We start from the raw sequence: 14335 nt of genomic DNA on the forward strand, positions 1-14335 counted from the left end.
AAAACAGAAGAGATGAAAATAAATGTTAATAAAATATCCATAAAGACACCAATGGAATATGCTATGAGGTATAGCTACTTACTTGTACTATTGCCTCCAAAGATGTGTTTTGCTTAAAAAAAAAAAAACACAAAAATTAGCTAGTTATACAACAGAGTACTTTATTTCTAAATACTGTTGTAATAATTAGACTCGAAGTTTAGATGATTTGGTGACTACATTGGTAAAATTAATACATTTTCTGAAGGACTTACCACTCTATAATCGCCATCAACATCAGAGTCTTCACAAATATCTTCATGTGGAACATTTCTTCTCTTTAGCAAATGTTCATCTCGTTTGTTCTGTAAAATCACAACAACAGAAACTTGAAATTCATCTTGTTCTGGAAAGAGGAACATCTACACCAAATCCTGAATGCAATTTACTGTTGGAAACAGTTTGCCTTGTAAAAAGCATCAATGGACACTAATGTCAAATTACCAACAGATATTAGATTAATGGGGCAAGTAGTGTATTTATATTTAGGCTAAAATAACTTGAAATGAGACAAAAATCTTACCTTCAATGATATATAAAGAAACCATTTCCAAAGAGTATGATTACTTAATTAGTTTATAAGAATTTAACATTCATATTAAAATATCTGAATGTGTCTCAAAATTTCAGGGCACTATAAGCAGGATCCTTATATTAGGTAAATCACCATTGTCTCCTTCTATTTTTAGGCTTCAGTATATTCAATTGTTCAAGGTACAGATTTGCAAAACATGAACATTATGCTCAAAACTGTACAGAAGTTTCAAATTAATTTTTAATGGGGGGGGGGGGGGGGGGGGAGGACTGGTACCGTATTTCCTTCTCCATTTTAAATATGCACATATATTTTTACCAGTACACACTTTTTGGCACGCATAAAGCAGGAAATGCTTAAGATATGTTCACTGTTGCTTCAGAGACACAAGTGAAACTTGCAGCTTAAAATATACACCTTCACCTTTTTGCATATGGAGATTTGCCTTTGGGATGGTATATAAATGAAATGTAGTATTATATGTAATCAAAGAGAAGGCACAGAAGGGCAGGTTTCAAGCTACCACTAATGCTCATACGTTTTAATTGGGGTCACTTATTCACCTCCTCATGCTTTGGGACCAGCTGATAGATGTTTGTTGAATGGAGAAAATTTTAATCATTACACTGGCTTCTGCTCATGCATTGAATGTAAACTTTCCTTATTTTAAAACTATTTCATCACTTTAGAGAATGGAACCATACAGGGATATCCATTATTACTACTGTTTTTTTTGCCATTGAACTGCTGACCTCATACCAATGTACAATCAAAGATTTTGGGAAATTCAAGTATTTGATCAAAAGTATCTCTTTATCATTAGTGATCTATAGCTATCACATCCATGTGAAGTAAATATAATCCAAAACAATTCTACAAAACTAGAGGGTCAATAACAGTTTGAATTACCGTGTGTATTATTTTTCCCTAGAGAAATGCACTGTAAATCAGCTTACATTTCGTCATTTTTGTTTAACTCTCTTCCAGTAATTCACTTACCGAAGGGGGAATATAGCAAAGACGACTTCAACTGGTCACACCCTCATCTCACAACAGATGGGAGTATGCTTAAAACGAATAACCTCCTGAACTTTTAATATTTATTTCAGTACATTGCAATATTCACTCAGTATCCACATTACTGGGTCAGCAGCCAGCTAAAACAAACAGCCTACTCTTCCATGAAGTCAATCACACGGTGAGACAAGGTTGACATGTTACAACCAAACATTAGAAAAGGCATGAAACAAATCAGATCATATGATCGGCGGTGCAAGAATTGTTGGTTTCCGGCATCTTAGAATCAGCTTCCCTCCTATTACTTTTTTATATAGTATAGTGTAGAACAGACAATAGTGTCGGACTGCCACTATGAAATTAATTTTTTAAATTGATTAGTCAATCTAAATGTATTTTCTTAATTGGCTAACCTTCCTTGCATAACAATCAGTATGCTACAATGCCCTGTATAGTTTTTGCGTTGGCTAATCATGGCGGCAAACATACCACATTTTCTAGTGGAAGTTCCCTCCAAATATTATCCAAGAGTATCCTTTGTGCGAGAGTATTCCACTAGTAAAACTGACAAAATGGTCAGTTGTTCACTATGTAAAACACAGATGGTGTTCTACAGCAGCAAAAATACTTGAAAAGGAAAACTCTCGAACTACAGTGGCAAAACATCAGTATCTAAGTAACCCATTTACACTCACTTAACTGTATGACAATTGCTCTTTTAGTAGTGTGAAGTGGATTACCTCAAGAAATTCATTCTAAAGTATTAGAGTAAAGGTATTAATTAAAGAATTGCATAAGAAGCTTAATACTATATTAGTTGCACATTTACATAAAAACTATTGATAGGGTCTACACAACTTGATTTAAACGTCTGCAGCATGGAGCCCATTTCAATGCTATAGACAGGAGCATCAGTGGCTAATCTTGGATTGAATGTGGGACTAAACTGATTATTTAAAAAACAAAAAAAAAAAAAATTAAGAATTTTTAATTAAGAAATTGAAGGATGCATATGTTCAAAGTCCCATGGAGAGCTACAGTACATCTAGTGTGAAACACCATGTCGCCAAACGTAGCCACAGTACTACAAACAAAAACGATGAAAACACAAAGAAATTTGGACAATGTAATGCACTTTCCACCAACTAAACTTTGTTGTAGATGTTCGATCCGGCAGCATAGGGGATTTTATTTGCAATATATTTATATAGGTTTGCAATAGCAATAGCTGAAATATTCACTAATTTTCTGTTTGGTAATTGAAAAATACTAATTAAAATCAATATTAACAAAATCCAAACATTATTAGTGTCACAAAAATTAAATGCCAAGATTGTATTAATACCAACATTTCATCTACAACATTTTGTTTAGAAAAACTGACTAAAGATGCTTTTGAAACAGTTTTTTTTTCCTTAATTTGAAAAGTAACAAGTCTCTGTCAGATTTAGGACTACTCGGTGAAATGTATTTTTATAGCACTCTCGGAATACATGAGATGGTTAACAAATCTACTGAAAAATCAACATTTACAAAATGAAGTAAATGAAAATAAAACAATGTCACAAACTAGTTTTGCTTTCATTTTTCAAATCTTTTTCCCAACTTTCTGTATATTTCCCCCACTTTAAGGTTACCTAAATCAATCTTCCTAGTTGAAGATTAATCCATTTTTCTGGAACTCTTCTTAAAATAGCCATTGTGTCCTTTTTCCAAGATATGCAACATAAGTAATGAGGTTTTCTAGGACTTACAGTACGTCGTGCTCATACAGGAGCAAACCTACAATTAATGACACTGAATTACCATTTCTCCTATACTACTCAGTTACTTTGGAATGTGTTTTGAAAGCTTCCAATACACTTTAGTTGTTGTACTGATAGACACTACTGGTCCTAAAAACCCAACTAGTGCCACAAATGTAGTGTTTGCAAGATTGTTTCTAAAGTAAACTGCTCTAATAGTCCTGCCCCAAAAATGCTTTCTGAATCAGCACTGCCACTAGCACAACAGAGATCATTAAAGCAGTCTGCCTTGTAATGTAAATCATCATTATGATATGAACAACAAAAATTCCAACCAACATACAAGCTGAGAAATACTGATCTTAAATTTTATTTTACAATGAACTTATTTAGCAGCTCATCCAATCACAAGTCTATTCTTTGTAAACCATGGGTTTGAAACTTGTCTTGATTTTTACCTGGACAGAACTGTAGCTTGCATTTTTTACGTGGAGTTTACTCATTCTCTCCATGTGAGAAAAAGTTTTCCTTTCAAATCTCAACTTTGTAACTGATAACTAACTTGTCAGTATGAATTAGCAATACTGTGTGAAGAAGTGATGCCCTAGTCCAAGGTAGGTTCTCTCACTGTGCAACGAGGATAGACACTTGCTCCCTGTTACCTCAAATTAGGTAAGTAGGCTACAAAATGGACAGATGTAAGCATAATTGTATTACATACATGGTGCTGTATGAATGTTAAGACTATTTTCTCACTTTGGGAAATCTATGTTATTAGCACAAGACCAATATCACCGTCATTTATAATATTATTCATCTATGTAATGCTATGTCTATGTATTCATATATATATCTCAAGATATAATTCACAACCGACTAATCACATCTTTGTACTCTCAAAACGGTATGATTCAGACTTCAGTGTCCAAGCTGAAATTAATTCAAAACAAATTGCTCTTCATATAGAAAAGTTCTTATACAGTGCACTGTCAGTTTTTATCTTTAATCATGACTTTATTAGTACAGTTAAGTTGTAGTTAGGATATAGCGGGTTGGATAATGGACGGATGAAGTGACATTCAACTTGGGAACCCAACAAAACTGTAGTGAACCATGCACAATGTCTTCAACAAATGAAAGTTTTTACCAAGGCAGACCTGCAGCCCCTGCATGTGCAATGCTTTCGAATTAACTGATTTCATAAAAATTTCATAAGATGTTCGACAAATGAGACAAAACCATTCAGTCCATTATGTTCTATTTTTGTTTTCCGATAGCCAATTGTTAAGTTGCTCCAAAAATTTATCCAGATGCCTTCAACTATTTTAAACTATAAAACTTTTCAGTTTTGTTACAGATTCTCACATTCTTGTATGTGAATCTGTGTTTCCTGGCTTCCACAGTAGACTTTCCAATAATTTCTACCTATTATTCTGAGTAGATTGCAGTACAGGTACTTTTCTCCAAAAATTCAAATGGTTGCTGTTTTCTGAAATGCCTCTGATCTTGCTTTGTCTTTTCTCTCATTTTTATTGCTTATTGGGGTATCTAAACAGTTCATATACTTCAGTTTTTGTGTCACTCACGAATTTCAAAGGTTTACTATTTCACAATGTGCTATATGAATTTAAAAAGTACATGTGCCGGTTAACCTTGCCACATGTAGTCAATTCATCTATTATCTGTACTCCATCTCTGGCTGAAAAAACAATCTGTACCAGCCTTTTGCAATTCATGTATGTTGCTAAAGGCTTCCATTCTTCAATACTAGTTTGAGGCAGTGAACTGTATTAAAAGTCCTTTGAAAGTCTAAATAATTTGTTCTGTATTCGCTTATGCTGTATTTTCCTCTTACTCATCTGTACTAGCTCTAATTTAGCACATTATTATTGCAGTAAGTTCAGAATTTTCTCATGATTACCATTTCCATAATTTCTTACAGGAGAGAAATAAGGTTTATTGGTTTCCAATTACTGCAGTGCATTTACCCTTCTTTTATTGGCTGGAGTCACATTTGCAATATTCTGGTCACTACATACTTTTCTCATCTAAGGTAACTACCAGACTATGCTTAGTAGTTTTAAAAATAATGTTCTACTCTTTTTTTGACACTACTGGTAAAATTCCATGATGACCAAGGTGTTTATTACTCTTCACCATAAAACAGCAAAACAGTTTCTTCTATTTTAAAATATGCAAATTGAACGTATTTTTTTTTCTGCTTCAACTGGTCTTCTTTTATTAATACTTAGGTGGCCTATGATGGAATGGCCTCAGATTGTTACTACCTTGTACTCAATGCGGCAATGTAAAGTTGTGCTCCCAGACAACCCTGAAAAAGATTAGGGGGCTTGAGAAAGTTATGATAAACACAGCAGAATGACCCAAAGTACTGCATAATCAATAAACAAATATTTTGATATACTTCTGAGCCAAGTTTTTGAACCTGAAGATGGCCTTTTGCAGAACACAGATACTGTAAGCTCTAAAATTATGACCAACTTATAAAAGGTGAGACATAAAATGCCTACATTTAGTTATGATATATGGAGTTATCACTAAAAAGATGGAAGGCCTTGGCCTTTACATAGCGGTTAAGTCTGCTGAAGATCTGTTCTGCACAAAACTGGGCAGCTTATCCATTTCCAATGAGCACTCTGCCCTTCCACAGCAGAAATGGTCTATACACAGCCTAGGAACATTCATCATGGAAGATACATGCATGGTTATGATACACCGATTTTTTTCTTACCTTACGTAATTCAACCACAACTTCATTGCGCTGCCGCCTCATGGTCTAAACAAGAAAAAAAAAAAGAAAAAAAAAAAAAAAGACTCATTTAAGAACATGTAGTCTAAATTAAAAAAACAATTGAGGACAATACAAGTATAATACCTTTGAATTTCTTTTGATATATGGAATACTTGGACATGTGAAACACTAAGATTACTAAATCTGTTTTACTTTTTTTCTGTGTGCTGTGTAGGACAACTCAAAACTTCATAATTAAATTTCACAATAGAAAACCGAACCTTAAAATATCTTAAGCAACATATATTGTGTTATTTGATCCAGTAATGGCATTTACAACTGCATTCTTTCTGGAGCAGAAATAAATCAGGACTACTATAATGTGATTACAAGTCTTGCACACTCCATGTAAGTTGATTATACTTAAAATGTTTTACATTTTACAACTACTTACTCAATTTAGTCTTAAGAATAAACAGGGAAAGAAATGTCACCACATTAGATAAAAGTTATATGTTAAGAATAAACAGGGAAAGAAATGTCACCACATTAGATAAAAGTTATATGTTAACACTTAATTTTTCTAATTCAGATACCACCTTAACGAGATGCAGAAGAAGCAGGTTTATGTCCTACCCAATAAAGGTTTTAACTGAAATCCTACCTCAATTAAATATGTTGTTATTTCTCAGTACAGTGGAACCTCGGTTCACAAACGTCTCGGTACACGTACAAATCAGTTTACGACCAAAAAGTTCGCCAAACTTTTGCCTCGGTTCACGACCACACACTTGGTATACGAACAAGCCAGGTTCCCTTTTGGTTTTTACATGTTCAGTCTCTCCCTGTGCATTTCCTGTGCAGGGAGCAAGAGAGAGCGAGAGCGCAAGACACACACACACGCGCGCGCACACACAGGCAGCGAGAGAGCGAGCTGCACATACACACAGGCAGCAGAGAGAGAGAGCGAGCCGCCACGCACACACACACAGGCAGGGAGAGAGACAGACGCGCTCGCACACACGCAGGAGCATGAGAGAGAGGCACGCACACACACAGGAGCACGCTAGAGAGACACACACACACACAGGTGCTCCAAGCTTGCAAAAGAGAGAGCGCGAGCAAGAGAGGGAGGGACGCATAAGGTAGAGAAGGCTTGTTTTTGTTTTCAGTTCTGTTTACAGTGATCGGTTTGTAGCCTGCATTGTTGCAATGTTACTTTTCTTGGTGGTTTATTACGGATTTTTCAAATATTCATTTTTTCCCCTGTGCTTAAAACTCATTAAAAAAAAAAAAAAAGTGTTTTTAGCGAGCGGTTCCTAGCACTATAGCGTGAACTATTGCAGTGTTAGTTTTCTCTGTTGTTCAAGGTTTTCTCGGTGTTATCCAAAGTTTTACATTTAGTTTACTATTACGCTGTGCATTCTATGGTATAATTAACTTTATTTGTGCTTAAAAATTAAAAATATATATATATTTACATACAGTTCGTACGGTCTGGAACGGATGAATTGTATTTACATATAAGCCTATGGGGGAAATTGCTTCGGTTCACGACCAAATCGGTTTACGACCAGAGTTCTGGAACGAATTATGGTCGTGAACCGAGGTTCCACTGTATCTACCTTTACTGCATCAACCCTGGAATACCAAAAGAGGTTTTCCCACTTTTGAGCGGAATAAGTATGATTGTGTTTTCCTGGTTCTACATGTTAAAAATCTGATGCTAACTCATTCTGAAATGAGTTTATTATGCTTATCTTGCTAAATCATCTCTTAAGTATAAATTATATTCAAGTAGGTGATCTGCCTTTGCTTTTGTTTAGATGTATCAAAACTTATTGATTGTAGCTTATTCTGTGGGATTCTTTGCTGGTCTTAAATGCGAGTCTAAAAGAGAATACAAGATGAGTTTCCCTAATCTGAAATGCCTGCAAACAAAGGTATTTCGGATTTCAAATGTTTCTGATTTTAGAATATTTGCATATACATAATGAGATATAGGGGGCATGTGATCAACTTGGGAAATTCAAATAATTCTTGTCACCAAGCCATTATTATCATCTACATTGATGTGTCATACATATTAAAACTCAAAAGCAATATGATGTACAGACTCTATTGTAGTTCCCTTAAGGAGCCAATGCCAATTATTTGCACCAAACTTTTTAGTTTTGTCATCCGCTTGTATTGGCTACCTGTTGTCACTTCTCTGGGAGCTAGCCGACAGGTCAGAGATATCTCCGCCAAACTCCACTTCGTTATGCAGACTGTGCTGGAAGCCATTAAAACAATAAATCAGTAGAAGTTTTCCTTTGGTGTGGGTGCATATAGATAAATTTTTTTTGCCAAAATAAAAATGCAATTTGCAGCAATATCCACTTTTCCTAACATAATTGGGGCAATCTACTGCATTCGTACAGCAATAAGTAATCCTAGCAAAAATTATGCTTTTTTTTTTTTTAAACCGCAAGCAGTGACATTTCAATGAATGATTCATGGCACCCAGTGCTTCACAAGGGACCACCAACCCCAGTTGTTGGACATGTGTCCAAACTTTGTGGACACAGGAGGCCAGATCCCCAAACTCACCCCCATGGGCTCAGAATGAATAAATCCACTTGGATTCCGCACATGTATTTTAATTCCACTCAGCAGTTTAAAAAAATAAATACATTGTTGGGGGCAACATAGGTGCCATCATGTCTACGCTAAAGGAGATTTTGGAGTTTCACATTAGGGATACTTAACCTGTACTGATTTTTTATATATATATATATTTTTTAAATAGGAGGACCAAGTCATTTTTTTTTCCTACTTACACCTCAATTACTATGTCCAAATAATGACAATTAAACGGTGAGCAGATACTACTGCTCAGGCCAATAAATAATGAAAAAGAGCAGCTACTCCAATGTCAAGTCTACAAGTCTTCTTGAGTGAGCACTGATAAGTAACATCTAAATAAAACAAGACATTTCAGATTATACATGGACTACAATTAGGAATAGTTACTCATGTCAGAGTGTTAAAAACAAATATTCTTGTTCCAAAAAACCTTTTCTTGACAAGACACAAAAAATGAAGGAAACTGGGAAGAACAGAAGAGTCACAATTGCAATTTTCTAGTCTCAATGTACTTCTCTCATCTAAAGTAACTACCAGAAAAAGCTTAGTAAAGTTATAAAAATTATTCTCCGTTTATTACAAATCTAATGGTAAAACACCATCAGGCAAAGGAATATTATAAACCACAAAAAACATTTGTTTTTTTAGAAACCTGTAAAACTGAGCTCGATTTTTTTTTTTTTAATTCTGCCGGAGGTCCTTCATTGATAACTTAACTTATAAATACTTGGGGAGAAGGAGCAGCTACTCCAGTCACTCGTCTGGAAATCTTGTGCGAGTATTGCTAAGCAACTTCTCTAAATCAACCAAGACATTTCAAATTATACAATAGTGTACAATTAGGAATAGTTCTTTATTTCTGTGTTTTGAAAGCAAAAATTGTTCCAAGTTTCTTTTTTAGGGGGGGCAGACACAGAAGGGAAGGAAGTGAGGAATAGCAGCAGATTACTTGACAGCAATCCACTGGTAAGAAGATTCCGAATAAAATGAAAATCTACAGCCAATGCAGTCTTCCACGACAGAGACAGGGGACACAATTTAAACTAGTGGTGTCCAAACTGTCTTGAAACACCACTGTCACATTAGGTTTAAATGGCTAGTAATTTATTTATCCTTTTTGCTCAACTGTGTCATTTACTTATTGGTTATAGAAAATGATTCTGTTTTGAAGATAAACTGGTATACATAATAAATGCATTTATGTACCGTTTTGATAGCATAGTTTATTTTTGCAAAGGTTTTTTTTTTTTTTTTGGAAGTGAAATCTATGTGGCAAAAGAACCTAGTATCAATGGAGTAACCTAAGCAGAAGGTGTGAATTCATGTTCAAGTGTCTATTACCAAGTGCCTATTTTAATAGTACACATAACGAAAGAAGAGACAGCAAACTCTTAAAACAACTTTAGAAAAAAAGAAACAAATTTTCACAGAACTAGTTAACAATAAAAGTTAATAAAAACTAACTATAAATTTAATTTAATAAAATCAACTAAGTAGAGAGATTTCTGCAATAGCACATCAAATTTAAAAATGACAAAAACAAATTAACATCTTGCAATCTAAGATCTGGTCCAACCTAGGGGTCTTATTACTGACAGAAATTGTCCCAAATTAATAAATCAACTGGAACAAAACCAGTATGCATAGTTTTTCTGTGAGTCCAAGGTGAACAAACATGGATTTAAGGAAATTAAATCACTTGTCACTTATGAAATCACTGTTTTCCAGTTTTGCATCTGGATGCCCCAAAGGTAATTAACTTCAAATTATGTTAAAGAGTTATGAAAAACAAACTCCATACTGCTAGCAAAACAGAGCGCTTAATTTACAAACTACTACCCCTTTAGACAGACACCTTTATCCTGGAATGCTCATTAATATAACACATAAAATACACAAGTGCTGCACAACACTGTGTAAAGTTAACTGAGAATAGTCATCTTTGGCGAGTACAAGAAGTAAAAACTACATAGTGTCAAGTAATCCAAGTCTTAAATATTGTCAAAAGATCTGGATCTTCAGGAAGCATCTGAACTATGCTATGAAAACTGACCAACAAATACCAAACATTTTAAAATTTGCTGAAAATGTATACTTCATCTCTGACATCACTGACAAGGCTGAGAGATCATGTGCTTCTGATAACTGCAATATTTTAAGAATGGGCAGATAAACTGAATGCATCTGTGGTGGTGCAGTGGTAGTGCTGCTGCTTTGCAGTAAGGAAACTGTGGAAGATTGTGGGTTCGCTTCCCAGTTCCTCCCTGTGTGGATAGCGCTTTGAGTACTGAGAAAAGCGCTATATAAATGTAATGAATTATTATTATCTGCTTTCAAACAGTACAAACTGGAGGTTTTACAAACTGAAAGTAATGTACATTGATTACAAACTCTCCAACACTCATCTTAGCAGCAGCAGCAGTCATAACTCAGAAGCTAACCCTAAATAAATCATTAGCCCAATGTAGTGTTTTATCTTCATTTACGTGTTACTATAGATTTACATAAAAGGCTCTTTAGTACACAAACTTGGCAATTTAGAGAATTCACCAGTTACAGCCCAATTATAAGGCAATAGTAGTATAGATACTGTAAGCTAAAATGTGACAGTGAAAAGCTAGTTTTAACAACTCATTTTCATTATAAAGGGGAAAATTGTTTTGGTGAAAATATCTACAGAAAAGATTCTGTTTAACATCTTATGTTCTAAAAAAACAAAATTGTGTTTAAATGTTGTTGGGTAGCATGTATGTTTATAGCTCAGTGTGAACTCATGACAAGAATAATTTTCATACCACAGTGACTAATGTTGCAGCGAGAGATGATGTATCACTGACACCAGAGTTGCGTTTAGAAATCTTTCACAGGCTTCTGGAATTTAAAAAGGGGGCTTGTTCCAAGCTCGCAGCCAGTCTCATTTGGTAAATACTTCTCTCCATGTATAACTAACTTATTGAATGCATACTAAAACTGAGCAACTGTGTCAGACATTTGCATACAAATTTTAAGCACTCAAAATAATTTCATGTGGTAAAAGATTTCATCCAATAAATGCAGGATAAAACATGTGTGTCTGCATGTATAAAGATGGTATAAAACACACATTATACTCTCAGTAATTATTAAGATGCTAATTCAATAACTAAGTAATGTTGAGGTTTAAAGTAGTATGTAGCCTATAAAATCCCAAATCACCATCTAAAAATTTACAAAATCAAATAAAGTATTTTTTCCCCCCCAAAGTGTGTTTATGCTTGGGAAAGTCAATTCCCAAAATGTAAAATATAAAAATGGTTTTCAACACTATTACATGATGACTTAATAGTGGAAGTGCTGTATTTCTAATATTTTAATTTTTCTCCACATGGTAACCACATGACACAATTCACACCATTTTTCAGGTGCTTTACCATTCCATTTTCTATGTCCACTTAATCCTGAGCAGGGTTTCCGGAGACAGTAGCCTGTCCCAGCAAGTCAAATCCACACTACCTAATACAAGGTGTGAATTTTGTTCCTTTTTTTTTTTTTTTTTTTTTAATAGTTTATCCCTTATTCTGTGCTCAAGGTTTTCAAAAAAAAAAAAAAAATTGTTCCCATTATACAATAATGGTATGCACACATGTGACAATATTCTAACTTTGTTGCTAATATTTAACCACCAAGGACTTAAAATATTTTACAAAAAAAAAAAATGGATTAACAGCTATTTTTTTCTTTATTAAGCATTTGCTGCCGCTTGTTCTAACCTAGAAAAGGTGAGAAGATAGAAAGGCTGCAAGATCACTATAGAAATTATTATTTTCTCAAACAATTCGAATGATTGTTGCTGGAATATGATTGAAACATGCTAAACTATCAAAATTGAATTTAATGAGTGGGAAAAAGGCCGTAGATCTCTTCCCAGTACCTGAGGATATGCATATATAATGTAGATCTTTCATGCCACTGCATACTCTAGTATTATCTTAATTTGATGTGTTGTTAATACAGTTTGTCATTTATGTTAGAAATTCAGAACAAGCGTGCTGTAATCGGCCTTGTTGCTACTTCTCAAGAGAGTGCTTGGGGTGTCATTGGAGCCCAATAAGCGACACAGTGCAACAATCTCCGAATTTTAAAGATCGCTAATGCATGGTAAGCGTCGCAAACGATAATGTGCAGAAAAAAAATCTATCATCTGTAAACAAGCAATAATTCTCAGAATATATTCTAACGATTAATTGCCGGTATTCATTACTTTAGAAATTCACGATAAATTTCATAGCACACATGATGCATGTGCTATAAGGACTAGCAGGAAGTGCCCCACAGAGAGCACGTATGTTGCTTTCTTTATCTATTTCAAAATAGGTTCCCGTTGCGGTCGACGCAGAAAAACAAACACACCGCCTCCCACAATATGTAAAATATAACCCAGAAGCCGTCCTTGCGATGTTTTTGCGCAAACGATTCCAAAAACATGACAAAGAAAGTGCAGAATTAAAACAGGGAGTAAGAAAGATAATTTGATATTCGCGAAAAGAACGCGGATGGAAACATAATAAATATGGCTGAGTCTAATCAAACTGCAAAGCGCCGAATTACACAAGTACGAAATATAGGGGAAACTACATGCCTTGTGATGTTACACAACACACGGGAGCAGAAGAATGAATTGTACTAACGCAGGCAGGCAAGCACAAGCGCGCACACACACACACACACACACATACATACATACATACATACATACCCCCGCATTGAGGGCAGCAAGACGCTGCCTCTTTTATCAAAAACAAAATAGTTAAAAAATTACTTCCACATGTATTGTAAGACAAAAAAATGCCGCGAACACAACCTGGTTTCGAAGTACAGACATTAACTAAACACTGGGGTGTGTGCTCTCAACAGCAACGCCTAGGCCATTCTAACCGAAACACTATTCGCAGTACTCAAGCCGCGGGGATAAAGAGACGTCGCGCCTCAACAGCAAACCGGGATACATTCTTTCCGGGAACGACCAAAAATTAGACTACGTTCTAATGTGAACGAAGTAGCCTAGTGTGTTTCACGAGCTAGGCCTAGATATCTTTCTGTCTCGCAGGACCAAGGGCCTGGCTAGGGCTGGGTGCAAACTTCTAGATCCTGGAAATTACTAAAGACGTCACGGCGGAACCCGAAACAGCACAACAAAAAAACACCACAGCGCACAGAAAATGCATTACCTCTAAATCACGGCCTTTGTTTTTGAAATTCTTCAGTCGCTGATTATCTAATTTCTCGTTGTCAGCCATATCTAGAAAAATATATATACGTCGATTCTTTTTTACTGTACAGAATTATATTTCGTGTCGTTTGGCCGTGGCTGCTTCAGTTATCAGACTTTTTTTTGTAAGCGGACTTAATCGCTAAGCATTCTGGGAATGCCGGTAAAGGTCCAGCCTCGTTCTGAAAGCAAAGGGGTGGGAGTAAAACAGTGCAAAGTTCTGATAGGCCACAATTGGAGCGAAATTCGAACACAATCGTGGCATGACCAAATAAATTAAAATGACTTCCGGCTTTCCTTTAACATGGTTGTTTTCTAACTTCATCCTGCAGATATAAATAGGAATGGTACGTGAAAGAGTAAAATAAAAA

The 14335-nt window shown here is 35.2% G+C and overlaps 1 protein-coding gene across 1 annotated transcript in view; it reads right to left on the reverse strand.

The window, feature by feature from the left end:
• The window catches only part of kpna4 (karyopherin alpha 4 (importin alpha 3)), a 31895-nt gene extending 17779 nt beyond the window's left edge, over positions 1 to 14116 (reverse strand). Inside the window, exons 1-4 of the mRNA XM_028794460.2 lie at positions 13924 to 14116; positions 6089 to 6133; positions 255 to 344; positions 83 to 112 (exon numbers count right to left, since the gene is read on the reverse strand). Of these exons, the coding sequence (XP_028650293.1) occupies positions 83 to 112; positions 255 to 344; positions 6089 to 6133; positions 13924 to 13992 (234 nt within the window). The 5' untranslated portion in view covers positions 13993 to 14116. The remainder of the gene's footprint in view (positions 1 to 82; positions 113 to 254; positions 345 to 6088; positions 6134 to 13923) is intronic.
• Positions 14117 to 14335: the final 219 nt, after the last annotated feature.

Source organism: Erpetoichthys calabaricus, chromosome 2 (genome assembly GCF_900747795.2).
Source record: "Erpetoichthys calabaricus chromosome 2, fErpCal1.3, whole genome shotgun sequence".
NCBI lineage: Eukaryota > Metazoa > Chordata > Cladistia > Polypteriformes > Polypteridae > Erpetoichthys > Erpetoichthys calabaricus.